The 15137-nt window shown below is 41.9% G+C and overlaps 1 protein-coding gene across 8 annotated transcripts in view; it reads left to right on the top strand.

Annotated features, from left to right (window-relative positions):
* MTRR (5-methyltetrahydrofolate-homocysteine methyltransferase reductase) overlaps positions 1–15137 on the top strand; it is a 26974-nt gene extending 11837 nt beyond the window's left edge. For 3 of the 8 annotated variants that reach the window (XM_081012959.1, XM_081012957.1, XM_081012958.1), the window contains exons 9-15: positions 785–965; positions 2371–2413; positions 3153–3318; positions 5474–5592; positions 10675–10767; positions 10878–11060; positions 12912–15137. In XM_081012959.1, the coding sequence (XP_080869085.1) occupies positions 785–965; positions 2371–2413; positions 3153–3318; positions 5474–5592; positions 10675–10767; positions 10878–11060; positions 12912–13056 (930 nt within the window). In that variant the 3' untranslated portion in view covers positions 13057–15137. The other 5 variants (XM_081012960.1, XM_081012964.1, XM_081012963.1 and 2 more) reach the window with 5 other exon arrangements.

The following is a 15137-nucleotide window of genomic DNA, read 5'->3' as shown; positions in this document are numbered from 1 at the left end:
GGTAACCCATTCCCTCCAAACCTTCAAGCACCTAGCAATCTCAAGTCTTGCCATCCGTAGGAGAAACACCACAAGGTCTTTATCTTGCCCTTACAAACACCCAATAAAGCTGAAACCACTATTGTCTGCAAGAACACTCTACACCAGATGTTTTGCATTGTAAAATATGACCGGCATATGTTAAATTTTGTCCCCCATGCTGCACCCCCTCCAACATTCTGGAGTGGTGGAGCCCCTAATAAAGGAGCAAATAAATGGGAGGGGTGTGAGGTACCACCTGTGGACCAATTTCCTCATACTAGGATTGGGACCTGTATCTCCGTATTCCCCACCCACAACCTGGAGCACGGCTCTCCTGGTACAGCAGTCCCCAGGCATGTTCCCGTAACATCCTCAACCACCTGGTTTACTAGGAGCCGATTCACAGAGGGTTGTCGGTACCTGTTCTGCCTTCAAAGGCATATTATTAGCAAAGAGATGCCTAGGTTGGTACAGCCTGACAGCCTCCCTTCCTCTCAGCTGAAGTCACTTCCTGCCTGACTAAAGGCTGGGTGTGCTAAGAGTGGGAGCAGAGATCACCATAGTTGGGAGAGTTTTTTACCACTAGGTCCAAACAACGAAAGGACATTTTAGCAAGAGGTTATTGATGTTTGTGAGGTTCTGCAGAGCCCCTGCCTTACAGGAATCCTTAGGAACACTGTTTATCACAGATGTGACAGAGGATGCGGAACATAAGTTGAGAAATATCAAACCAAATTAAAAACAGACTCTTCTCTTCCGCTAGGCATTTTTGCGCTCTCTGGTAGAATACACCACTGATGCTGGAGAAAAAAGGAGACTGCAAGAGCTGTGTAGCAAACAAGGATCCTCTGACTACAATGCTTTCATAAGGGATGTGGGTGTGTGCTTGTTGGACTTACTCCATGCTTTTCCAGCTTGCAAGCCTCCCCTAAGTCTTCTCCTTGGTGAGTAGTTGCATGGAATAGACACAGCAAGAAAAGGAAGATATTGTGACCATTGTAGCAAATGGATGTCTTGGAAATAAGGTTCACTGATTGCGGGAAAATTATAAGTCTGGGCAGAGTTACCAGAAATGCAAAGTAAGATTTTCTCTTGCAGCTACCGTATTTTTCGCCCTATAGGATGCACTTTTTCCCCTCCAAAAATGAAGGGGAAACGTGTGTGCGTCCTGTGGGGCGAATGCAGGCTTCAGGAAGCTATCAGCAAGCTGTGGGAGAGCTGCGCAACTTCGCGCAGCTCTCCCACGGCTTGTGGAGAGCTGCCTGCACCCCGAAGCCTGGGGGCGCATAGAGCTCAGCGAAGTCGCGCAGCTCTCCCACGGCTTGTGGAGAGCTGCCTGTTCCGGGGGCTGGGATCGGGGGAAGCTCGGGCTTCCCCCGACCCAGCCCCGTGCCGGGGGGGGGGAATAATTTTTTTTCTTTATTTCCCCCCCAAAAAACTAGGTGCACCCTATTGGCCGAAAAATACGGTATCTTCATCCTGGCAGCAGCTAAGAGAAAACTGTCTAGAATTCAGGGTAGAACCCCAGGGCCAGGGTCAAAGATAACATTTGCAATCATTGGAACCAATTGTGATATTGCATTTTTAATAAAATCAGAAGGTTGACACCTGTTTTCTGAAACTTGTACATATGGGTGTGTCTTCTTTAAAATGTTACAGGTAAATAAAGGAAAAATAATTTCTGAAGTTTCTCCGATTCTTAGGAGCAGTGGAAGATGTAGAAATACATACTAGTGAAGCTTATTTTCCTGCTGAGACCCTACAGGAAACGTGTGTGATTAGAATGATAGAATCATGGAGGTGGAAGGGACCCCAAGGGTCATCTAGGCCAGCCCCCTGCAATGCAGGAATCTTTTGCCCAAGGTGGGGCTTAAGCCCACAACCCTGAGATTAAGAGTCTCATGCTCTACCAACTGAGCTATCCCAGATGTATTTCATTTGAAAACATTAAATGTAAGGTCCATGCATTGCTGTATTTTAGAATTGCACATGTGTGAGCAAGTGCTCCTGACTTACAGCCCTTTGCCCCACACCTGTGGCCAGAAAGCTGTGAACTAGAAACTAGAAATCTTAACCTCGGCCATATATTCAGTAGTTCAGCTTTGGCTAACCATCTTTCTCTGCCTCCCTTCTCCCCACTCCTTCCAAATTATTGAGATAATAGTACTGGACTATCTGGCAAGGTTGGTTATAAAAATTACCGAGATGACGTATGTCGAGCTCTTTGGAATGCTTTAAAGCGTTATGTAAATGCCTGTCATGTAGTATTGGAAGTGTCTTGATGCTGTAGGTAGGTGAGAGTAGAGGGAAGGGTGAAATCTTGCATTCATTCACTTCTGTTCTTTTCAGAACATCTTCCTAAATTGCAAGCCAGACCCTACTCGGCTGCAAGGTAATGCAATATCTAAGTTTAATTTTAATTATAAACTGGGTGTCTGTCTTTCTTTCTTTCTTTCTTTCTTTCTTTCTTTCTTTCTTTCTTTCTTTCGATCTCATCCTCCTATGATGGAGAAGGCTCCTAAGGTGCTAAACCGGGCTTCTTCAACCTCGGCCCTCCAGATGTTTTGAGACTACAATTCCCATCATCCCTGACTGCTGGTCCTGCTAGCTAGGGATCATGGGAATTGTAGGCCAAAAACATCTGGAGGGCCGAGGTTGAGGAAGCCTGTGCTAAACTGAAAATGTTTTCAATAAATAACACATTGATCCCAGGCATCTGGAGGCATTTCCCATATGCCTCTATTTCACTAACTCTCATTGCTTCATTACTGAACAACTAGATGACTCACAGCCAAATGCATGAAGGAACTTTTTGGAACCTGTTATTTCTGAGACATTACAGAAATTCTGTGTGTGGTGCTTATTCTGTGATGGCTCATTGGTGCACGCAAGTAACAATGTGATGTTACAACAAGATCCTCAGTAAAAATCATTTTAAAGGTCTTGTATAACCATTATCAGGAGAGAAAATGATTTACTTTTTTTTTTTTTTCCAGATGGGGTTTTTCATACCCATTTGCGGCGTGGGGGGTGAGATGCAATATCTGCTCACCTGACCTTTCCTACACTGAGATAGTTGTTTCCTTTAACTGTCCCAAGTGTTTGATTTCCTTTTAATTGTTTCATTGCAGCTCCAGTTTATTTCAGTCTGGAAAGATGAGTTTCATCTTTAATGTTCTGGAGTTTCCCACCCATCTAGGTGAACTGCGAAGAGGGGTGTGCACCGGGTGGCTGCTTCAGCTGGTTTCCCCAATCCTTCAGTCAAGTACAAAAGCAGAGGAGCTCCTAATTCCAAAGGTATCAGAAGACAGCTAAGTTCTTGGGCATTTCTTATGGTACAGACAGAGCTTGTGTGTTCCTAAAATAAAGGCCATCTTTTCCACTTTGTTATGATTTGGGGGCTTGGAAGCGGCAGCAGTAACATCAGCAGTAACTGATGTTGCAACTATTTTAGGAAATGGAGTGGGTTTTTCTTTTCTTTAGATGAATCCAGTTAATAGGATTTTCCAGTACCTGCATCTCTAACTGTGGGGCCTGGGGTTTGCAGTTGCATCCCACTTTGGAAGTAAAGGAGGGTTGCATAAGAAGTGAAAGAACCAGGAAAGGACATGTGGAAGATGGATGTATATGGTTAAAAATGAAAAGTAGGTTTTGCATAGCAAGTTTTAGTTCCAGACTTGAAACTGCTGAAGTCAGTATTGTTCTAAGACAGACTGAATGGTTCAAGGAGGAATGAACGTTCTAGGTTTCCTGCTGGAGTTGATGATTGCTTTTCCACCCCTCTGCACCTGACGTGTGGTTTAAAAAACACAGAAAGCTCCTTACGACTTAGTTGACAGGATGTTTCAGGATGGAGCAGCTAAGCTGCTCCTGGGGGAGACAGCTCACTCTTGCATATTTGGGTCATCTAAATTGAGAAAAAATGGGCAATTAATAAAAGAGTGCATGTTTTCTGCAAGTGTTCTGTTGAAGTCTGTCTGGGAGTTATAAGGATTTTGGCATTCATTTGAAAAATGAAAAACTTGGTTACAGGGATTGGTTTGTGGCAGTATGAGGCACTTCGTAGCCAAAAGAGAAATGGCAGCTACTCCAGCTAGTTACTTCATGGCACCCAAATATTTGCTGCTAGCAACCGCAAGTGCCTTGGGTTGTGTGTCACAACACAGGACTTAATGTGCCTTACAGTTGGAGAAAGAGTGTTTTACATGGAAATCTGTGAATAATAATAATAATAATAGTAATAATAATAATAATAATAATAATAATAATAATAATAATAAATTTTATTTATATCCCGCCCTCCCCAGCCGAAGCCGGGCTCAGGGCGGCTAACAACAATCAAATAATCAAACAATCAAATAATCCAACATTCTAAACATTTCATTATAAAAATTAATTAAAATCAAATTAATGGCAACCGTTAAGCAAAATTCTGTGCAGGTTGCCAGAGGAGGGAGTCAGGCTGGGCCCTGACCAAAGGCCTGGTGGACCAACTCTGTCTTGCAGGCCTTGCGGAAAGATGTCAGGTCCCGCAAGGCCCTAGTCTCTTGTGACAGAGCGTTCCACCAGATTGGAGCCGCAGCCGAGAAGGCCCTGGCTCTAGTTGAGGCCAGCCTAACCTCTCTGAGGCCTGGGACCTTCAGGATGTTTTTATTTGCAGACCGTAGGTTCCTCTGTGGGGCATACCAGGAGAGGCGGTCCCGTAGGTACGAGGGTCCTAGGCCGTATAGGGCTTTAAAGGTTAAAACCAGCACCTTAAACCTGATCCTGTACTCCACCGGGAGCCAGTGCAGCTGGTATAGCACCGGGTGAATGTGATCTCGCAGCGAAGACCCCATAAGGAGTCTCGCCGCGGCATTCTGCACCCGCTGGAGTTTCTGGGTCAGTCTCAAGGGCAGCCCCACGTAGAGCGAGTTACAATAATCCAGTCTGGAGGTGACCGTCGCGTGGATCACAGTGGCTAGGTCAGGGCGAGAGAGATAAGTAAGTAAGACAGCCCGCCAAAATAAGACCTACTTCCAGTTTTGCCTCTCGCTGTAATATAAGGCCTCCCCCAAATATAAGGCCACCCCGGAATATAAGGCCCCCGAAGCTACCGTAAGGCGTTGTACTGTATACAGGTAATAAATTTCCTCTTTTTTTTGTTCAACAATAAATGTGTACCGTATTCGTCTTCATGGAAAAATAAGACATCCCATGAAAATAAGACCTAGCGCATCTTTGGGAACAAAAATTAATATAAGACACTGTCTTATTTTGGGGGGAACAGGGTAGCTGTGCTGATTTTAGCTCATGGTGTATCTAATTCCTATGAAAATGTGGAAGACCTTTATTTTAGTGGGTGTTGTGGCAGTGCATTTTTTAATACAAATCTTAGAAGAAGGGTATAGTTTATAAATGTATCTGCTAGTTCTCCTCATCTACATTTTAATGATACTGAACTGCATTGTAGATTTCCATATCTTCTCGTCCAGCAAACATTTTTCACTTACCAGAGGATCCATCAATTCCCTTTATTATGGTTGGTCCAGGAACTGGAATTGCACCATTTATTGGTTTCCTGCAACATAGGTAAGCCCATGATTTATATTTTTTAAAAACCTCTCCTCCCTGCCAGCTTGTAATGTTTAGGAAAGTAATTCACAGCACCTGGAGATGCCCGTGGCAGAGGACAGGGGGGAACAGAGTGAAAAATACTTGTGGGAAGCAGACAGATTTAGCAATATATATCAGCCACACAAAGGCACAGAGTCCTTCATCCCCTGAGGCAGGGAAAGTTATCTGGTGTCTTGCATAATGTACAGAAATGGATCTTCACCCACGCACATTGTGTGGGCTGAGGCTGGGCAGCTGATACCCTTGTCATGTCCTTCCTGGTGACAACATCCCACATGGTTATGACATGTGCATGAATACTGTAACCGCATGATTCTCCTCTCTCTCACACACACACGCACACCCCTCTACCTCCAGGGAAGGGGCTCCCCATCTGATGGTCTCTGTGTGTGTTTGTGAGTAGAAAGGAGCCCTGTCTTGGGAAAGGGACTCTTAACTTTGTATTGCCCCAAGGGAGATCACAGTTAAGTTGGTGGGTTTTATTTTGTTTTTTATAGTGTGACCATTCCAATTCAATGTCAAAAAAGAAGAAGAAAGGGCAACCATTATTTATTTATTTTCCACATTTTACTTACCACTGAATTACATTAATCATTTAAGGATTTTTTTCATACTGAAGGGATGTGACTATAAAAGAAGGGGGTTGTTGTTTTGCTTTTTTGTTTTACTTGTTTACATCCTGTATTTTATTCTGTGAACCATCCTGAGATCTTATGAGGAAGGGCGATATATAAATCTAATGAATTAAATAAATAATGAGGAGTCTGTTAGATTGGACCATGAAGTGAATCAGTCTCCAGTGTTATTCTCTATGGGATGTTGCAGGCCGCTGGTAATGTTCTGCTGCCTTTCCTTCAATTAATATCTCTTAGTTTTATGAATTGCTTTCTTTTTTAAAAAAGTTAGTCAACGCCACCTTATCTGACATGCGCCAGGTCACGGAATGAAGGCTTGATGGGAATGTTGTACACTTTAAGCTATACATTATGACCACAGATGTATGGAAGGGCTGAAATGCAGGATTGCACATTCCAACTCTGTTTTGATTTTATCTGTTGTGTTTTCATTTAGCTCAGTAATTCTGAGCAATGCATTAAGGCTAACAGATTGTTGTTTTCCACACACCAAACACGTTTTCTTGTAGGGTGTGTAGATTTTTATTTTTTTCCCCGCACATCAACCAGGCTTGAAGATCATTGTTGTTGAAGTTAAGCTGTGCATTTACCAAATGTCCTGCCTTTAACATTTGATTCTCATCTTTGTAGTTCTGTGTTTTCCAAATTCACATTTGATTTAACATGATTTTAAAGTGTCAACTTGCTGCCTTGGTTTTTGTAATTTAGGGTAGAGAAGTAGGGAAAATAATCTAGAGACGTATCTGTATGTGGAGCATGAAATTGAATTGTTGCAAAGCCAAATGATTTCTTTTTTAAACTGGGTAATAAATTCTTGGGAAAGCGTTACATGGGACAGCCAGAAGCTGTCTTCCAGAATGAAGGGGAAACAGATTTGCTATCATTACTGCTAATAATGAGAACTCGTGATGTTTGACAAGCTGCTGTGACTAATTTATTCCATAATATTTCTATGGCTTGAGTATTTTATTGAAAGGCAGCTTGTAGCAGCTGTGAATTAAAGTGGGCTGAAACTTTGATGTAGTTACAATAGAAAGTATTTGAGAGTTATAATGCCACTGTGAGCCCACTGTTGGTGCTTAGCCGGTATCACGTAGTGCAAGTGGAGAATATGATAACCTAAAGGGAGGGAGTTTGCATTCACCAGGCATTTAAATAGTCACAGACACCTTGGGCAATTTTTAATGAAAAGTTAGGGCATAAATTAATTTTATTTATTTTCATCATTTATTAAAGAATTATATACTGCCCTTCATCATAAGATTTCAGAGAGTTCAGAGAGTGGTTCAGAGAGTAAAATACAGGATAAAAACATGAAAATAAGTAAAATGAAACAACAAAACAATAAACCCCCTTCCCACAGACACATTTAAAAGACTGTAGAATATTAATCAGCCCAAGGTCTGGTTGAAGAGGAACATTTTCACCTGGCACCTAAAAATATATAATGAAGGTGCCTGGCGAGCCTCCCTGGGAAGAGCATCCCACAAATGGGGAGCCACCACAGAGAAGGCCCTGTTCTTGTGTTGCCCCCCTCCGGACCTCTCTAGGAGGAGGCACACAAAGAAGGGCCTCGGAGGATGAATGCAGAGTCCAATGCGGTTCATATGGGGAGCGGTGCCCCCCCCAATTCATTTTTAACTTTAATTCAGCAGGAGCTGCACATATGATGTATACCAGTGCCCCACATTCTGCTCGATCTCCACTCAAGGGCTTCAGACTGCACCAGGTGCCACATAAGAAGCCGATCTTCTAGCACCTACACTTTGGAACTCCCTTCCTATTGACACCAGGCAGGCACCTTCACTGGACTCTTTTTTTGCCCATGCTAAAAACATTTTTGTTCAGGCAAGCCTATACAGATAAGCAAAAGTTTGACAGGTGCTTTTATCTGGTTTTTAGCATACTGTTGATTTTAATGTTTTTTTTTTTAATGTTTTAAACAGCTGTTTTTAACTGTCTTTTTACTGATAATTTCATTGTTTCATTCATTTTGTAAACCGCTTTGAGGGTGTGTGGTTTTTTACAATCAAGCAGCATATAAATTTTATGAACTAAATAAATAAGCGTTCTCTAAAGGTTGGAACTAGCTTCATTGTTCGTGGCAACCATTCAGCTGCTTTCAAGGAAGTTTGGAAGCTGCCTTGTGTTCATTCAGACTGGCTGGCTGGCCCAGGATTGATTGCTTTGGCTGGCAGCCGCTGCTCTCCAGGGTCAGCGTCTCAGGAAGGTCCTTCATTCCCCCCCCCCCCTTTTTCTTTTTTGGCAGTATTTTTATTAAGTTTACTTATCATTACAGTTATTCGATTCATTATTCAAAACATCATAAGATACATAAAGAAAAACCAGAATAATTCAACATCTTTGAAAATGACTTCCCTTCACCTCATTGTGGGTCCTTACTTCTTCTTTTTCTTTTTAACTGTGTCCTTTTTCAAATTCAATTCATTGATCTCACATAATGTAAATTATCTGTCTGTTAACTAATTTGCGAAAATTAGTCAAAGCATATTAGAGATTTCGTTTGGGAACAGTGTTTTTCTAAGTGTACTCTGTAAAACTTCCACTCAGTTTTAAATTTTTGGTTTGTTTGATTCCTGATTGCCTCTGTCATCTTTGCTAGTTCTAAGTATTCACATAATTTATTTTGCCATTCTTCCTTGGTTGGAATTTTCTCTCCCTTCTAATTTTTGGCAATCAACATTCTTGCTGCTGTTGTTGCGTACAGGAAAACCCTCTTATCATTTGGAATATCATCTGTCAAAATGCCTATAAAAGGCTTCAGGTTTTTTCGCATTTGTTCGTTTAAACTTTTTTTTTTTTTTTTTTTTTTTAGTTTTTTATGTTGCAGTTCTGAGCCATTTAAGGCTTCATAGGTCAAAACCAGCACTTTTAATGATGCCTGGGAATTAATTGGCAGCCATTGCAATTGGGCCAGGATCGGTGTAATATTCTCAGACCGCCTTGTCCCAATGATAAATGCAACAGATTAAATAATAAGGATGAAAAGAAAGGTGTTTCGGGCCTCATGTCTACTTCAGAAATCTTCTTTCTTTAAATTGATTTAAAGAAATGAGGACATCATTTCTAATCATTACTGAGTTCTCTTATTCCAGCCTGCAAGAGGATCTATGAATAGGTTTTTTAATGGTCATTCTGATTCTTCATGTCACTGCAGCGTGCCCTCAAGTAACGTGTGTAAAAGGTTTTGCTGTGAACTGCCATTAGAAAAGGCACATGGCTCCCTCTTTGACTGGCTTCATCCATATCCCTGCAAGCAGCAGAATCGTTGTCATCACGAGGCCAAGGGAGGATGTTCACATTTTGCAGCAGTGGGCACACTCTGGTCCAGAATCCTTCGTGCTGCTATATATGCATGTTTATACCCTGCATGTGGCCTCCATGTTTACTTTAATGGAGGTGACATCTAGATATCTACAGCTCAGCCCATTGCACACTGAATGACTTCATCTAGTGATGTGAGTGAGGAATTTTGTATGCATCTTGGATCCACTGCCCATAAGATGCCACTGATTTGAGTGGATAGGCTCTCTCCCTCCTCCTTCCTTCCTTAGTGTTTATCTCCCTGTGTTGCAGTATTGTAGCACAGAATATTGAATTAAGGATCTTTTCAAACAGCCGTGATCAGGAGCAAACCTACTTATAACAGTGCTCACAGATACTTGAACAGAGGAAGTGGAAACTAGATTTGAAGTCTGCCCTTAGTGCAGATAATTTAAAAAAATCAGGGCTGTATGTGCACACTCCCCATGACAAGAAAGGTAGATTGGCTAGATCATGGGTAGGCAAACTGAGGCCCAGGGGCCGGATCTGGCCCAGTCACCTTCTCAATCCAGCCCACGGATGAATCAGCGTGTTTTTACATGAATAGAATGTGTCCTTTTATTTAAAATGCATCTCTGGGTTATTTGTGGGGCATAGGAATTTGTTCATTTCTCCCCCCCCCCAAAAAAAAAAATATATATAGTCCGACAGTGTCTGAGGGACAGTGGACCGGCCCCTTGCTGAAAAAGTTTGCTGACCCCTGCTAGATGTTACGGACAGTGTTTGGTGAAATCTCAGACCTGATAATAGGGCTTTGTAGGATTTCAGGTAGTCAAGAGTGTTGAAGATAAACTTCTTGGCCCATCCCATGACAAGCAGAGCCAGAATGAATGATGCGAAATAAATGTAAAGCAGCATAACGAGCGCAGGCTTCCATCAACTGGGGCCATCTTGAGGTTTGGCCTCCAGCTTCCATCAGCCCCAGCCGGTTGGAGAGAGCTGTGATACAGGATGCAGAACTTGGGTTTGTTTTGTGCTGCTGCTGCTGCTGCTGCTGTTTTTAAGTATAGGGCATGCACAGTCTTAAGTCACAGTTTTTTTCAAAATTCTTTTTCAGACAGAAGCTCCAAGAAGATCACAAAGACTGGACATTTGGAGAGACATGGTTGTTTTTTGGCTGTCGCCACCAGGTCAAAGATTACCTGTTCCAGTAAGTTGTTGCCTTGTGCTCTCTTTCCTCTCAGCCCCTTGCCCCCTAAGCTGCTGTGCAAGGGAATTATGTCTTTACCCTTGCAGTGATCCTTAACTTTTATCTTTCAGAGAGGAGCTCAGGTGCTTTGCTGAAAGTGGCACATTAACTCACCTAAAGGTTTCTTTCTCAAGAGACGCCCCAGCTGCAGGAGAAGCTGCCACTCCTAAATACGTTCAAGATAACCTTCAGCTTTACTGCAAAGAGGTTAGCAGGATTCTGCTGCAGGAAAAAGGGTATTTTTACGTGTGCGGGTGAGTCATGCCAAATTTTATGAAACTTGGATTTGCAAGAACTTGTAGAAACGTTAACTGCTTTTAGATTAGCAAGAGCTGGGAGCAAAAGATGAGAAAACAAAATTAATGGGAGCCCAGGTGTGGTGGTGGGTTTGTTTGTCTTTTCCTGAAGAGAATACTCCCTTTAGGCACAGTTTCATAACATCGCTGCTTGTGAGAAGATGAGGATTGCAGAAAGAGCTGCCCAGAGAGCTTCTTAACAAGCTGAAAAGTGAACTGGAAGGGAGGGCAGCAAGCTTTGTATGGGGCTTGTTGAGACAAAACAAAAGAGCAAGCCAGGGTGCAAGTTAAGGCAACAAGGGCGTTAGAGAGAAATAAGAAGGCCATGTTAGTACTCTAAATGCCCTGCTGACACAAGCATAGTCTCCACTCATCTGGCTCTAACAGAAGGACTGATTGGTGTCATTTTTACATGGACATGATCTCACCCAGTGGAGCTGCTTTTAAGTTGCATATGCTAACCTAAACTTCATGGTTATTACCATCTCGGTGGTTAGCCCCTGTTATGTCCCATTAATTTCAGTACAGTGGTACCTCGGGTTACATACGCTTCAGGTTACATATGCTTCAGGTTACAGACTCTGCTAACCCAGAAATAGTACCTCGGGTTAAGAACTTTGCTTCAGGATGAGAACAGAAATCACGTGGTGGCAGCAGGAGGCCCCATTAGCTAAAGTGGTGCTTCAGGTTAAGAACAGTTTCAGGTTAAGAACGGACCTCCGGAACGAATTAAGTACTTAACCCGAGGTACCACTGTAGCGGGAATCTGAGAATGTGCATAAACTCACCTATCAGTAGAATTTAGAAGTGTTTGAACTTTGGCTGGACCGTGCCTTGTGTCTATAAAATGCATAAACCTTATTTGAGGGATCTTTGAGAAGGTTGGGTAGGCTGTTAACCTAAAGGAAAATGCAGTGGTTCAAGATTGTGGAATTCAAGGCTGTAAGAGGTGCATTCAGTTAGCATTATCAGAGTTTGTACTGAGCCATGACCTCTAATCTCATCAAAGCTTCCACCCCTCCAGTATCCTTGAGTGTAGAAACGTCAAAGTCAGCAGTTTGTGGCGTAGGGCGAGAAAACCTCCTTCAAGTGCCAAAGGCTTTGCAGCATCTAATCTTCCTGCAGGTCAATAGCTATTTAGCAACTTAACCTCAAACATCTCAAGAGCCCTATTCTATTCAACTGCCCCTCTTTTAGCTTAGATGCTTGGCAGATGAAATAATGCCTAAACATTGGTCCGATGTTCTAAGTATTTATTTAGTACAAATGTAGTTAATTGAGAGACTTGTTTGAATCCTAAAGCCCTATGGGCATAATCCACTGGGTGGTTCTCCTGCACAAGCTGTGTTGGGGGGGGGGGGGATTGGAAATGTGCAAAAGCAGAGCAGTACATTTGAACAACTCCCATTCATTCCAGTGGGACAGGAGAATCTCCCAGTCTAGCATGTAGCTTAAATGTTAGTCAAATTCTAAACCTTTGTTATACTCCAGATTCTGGGGGAAACAGAATTTGTATTTCTACATACACAGTCTAGCAGGACTGCAGAGCAAAAACTTCTGCCTTTTCAGGTGTGCAGTTAGAAAGGGGTAGTCAACTGACAATGGCGTGATTGACTTTATACAATATGTCAGATAATACATGGCCAGTTGACCAGTCAATTGATTTTAAATGTGACCAGTTCTTTTACGCATGCATGCACACACATATTGTACTCTTCTCTTTCTGATAATTGTCTGAAAGTGACACCACCTCCATCAACGATACTGGTTTGTCTGCTTGACTGATGATGATTTTTCCCATTTTTTCAGAGATGCAAAGAATATGGCTAAAGATGTGAACGATGCTTTAATAGATATCTTAACTTCTGAGAGAGGAGTTGATAAACTGGAAGCACTGAAGATGCTTGCTCTGTTAAGAGAAGAAAAGAGATATTTGCAAGACATCTGGGCCTAGGAACTAGCCACTCTCTGCTTAGTCCATTTGGCATTGATGATCTATGGATAACCTTTTTATGCATATGCTGGTTGGTGGTGACACAAGTCCTCTTGTATGATACCTAATTGATATTATCCTACTTAGCCTGCACAGTTGGAATCACTCATTTCAGATAAATTTTGCACAATGAAAGGAACTCTTCAAATATGCCATCTGTCAGTGCCTTTTAATTTGTAGGTATTTTCTCAGCAAAAGTTGTCAGATGGCATTTATTTTCTGGCTTGGAGCACCAGATGAAGTAAACATTTAAAGCAATCCTACATATGCTGGTCTTTCTCTTCTGCTGATCTGGAGATGCATTCAAAAATAAGGTAGTGTGTGCAGCCTCTACCACTTCTGCTTGGGCAATAGGGTTTTCTTATTGACTGCCTCATCAGAGATCATCCACCCAACTTTTGCACCTTAGGATGGAGGTGGAAATTGTACAGGAACCCAGTCTTTTAAATAAGGAAACTATTTATAGTTTATTTATTAGCCTTTTAAAGTGTTGATAGTATCAATTTCAAATGATTAATAGGACGATCATGAAATATCCTTACAGAAAAGAGAATAGGACTGCAGCCTTCACATGACTACATAGAAGTTAGAAACAAGATAGACTGGTTTTAAATCACTATGAGAAAAGATACTTACACCACTAATTTAAATTGTGTTTCTTGCTTTGTAATTAATGAATTACCTGATGAGTGGATACGGATTGATTGCTACAAGAAAACAGACCAGTTTACAGTTAAAGGGTTTACAGTTATACGTTGCTTTATGAGGAATGTCCTGTGAACTCGAGCGTTGCAGCTTGCCAGGCAGACTAATCCCTCCTCCTCCCCCCACCCCTTGCATGCTAGGTGGAGATTCTTCCAATCGCCCTCCACAAAGCCAATTGTATTGGGGCAGGGGGAGAATGGAGGAAGCTCCATTGTGCAAGCAAAAGGACTTGCTAGGTGAATCCTGCCCAGTCTTCCTATTACCCAGGAGCATCATCCAATACCTCTGCACAATTCGATCTGAGACAGGGGGAAACATCGGTTAATGGGCTGCTTTTTGGCCTGACGTTCAGATGGTGGAATCCTCAGCAAGATCATTGGCTTGACGATGAGGTCCACAGTCCAGTTTATTAGCTGTAATGAGTTATGGCCAAATGCCCAGGAATTCCAGAGCCAAGGTTAGTAATTGATTACTATTACTGGGCAAAGGAGAAGAAAAGTAAATTTTACATTTAGTTAAGTCACATATTTATAATTTTTTGTAATAATGCACGAGCTGTTTAACACTTGTTTCAGAAGTCAAATATTTCTCCCCATATTTTTTTTCTTGCAACCTTCAATCAACCTTTGCTTCAATGTCTTTGACAGAAGGTTGTGAATTTTTAAAGAGCTAAATGGACATCTGTCCTAAGTTTAGATTTCATTTCAAAATTATTTTCACAAATTATTTTCACTATAGCACCTGGATGGGCTGTCAGGATCCTGGAGTAAAGCTGCAAGTTCAACAATGGACTTGCTTTTGGGCGCAAATAATTATTCCAGTACACTAATTTTCACCTCTGAAGTTGCATCCACGGGGTCATGTCCAGTGCTGGTGGTTCCATTTGCTCAGCAGAACCAAATTGTTCCATGTGCGCAGAACAAAGAGGCAGTGAAGCATTCCACAGTGACACTAGAATTTGGGGACATCACTAGTGGTTGAACACTGGAAGGTTTAGGACAATCAAAGAAAGTATTTCTTCACATAGTGCATAGTTAAACTCTGGCAATCGTTGCCACAAAAAGCAGCAATAGCCACCAACTTAGATGGCTTTGAAAGAGAACTTTGGGGCTGCGAAGACAGGAACATGACTCATGTAACGTTGGATACAATGCATGGCTATGGTTTTAAATGCAAACAGTATAATTCCAATTGTTTTGATGGAAATTAGAGCATATGGATGATAATTATTTTAAATTGTTGGGACTTAAATGTGTTGAAATTGGATTGAAACATGCCCAGTGTTTGTGAGAAAATGCAAACTGATTTTATTTTCAATATATATTTTAAAACTAAAA

This window comes from Podarcis pityusensis (genome assembly GCF_964106645.2).
Source record: "Podarcis pityusensis genome assembly, chromosome: 7".
Classification (NCBI taxonomy): Eukaryota; Metazoa; Chordata; class Lepidosauria; order Squamata; family Lacertidae; genus Podarcis; species Podarcis pityusensis.
The sequence above is the reverse complement of the archived record's forward strand: the minus strand, read 5'-3'. Positions and strand labels throughout refer to the sequence as shown.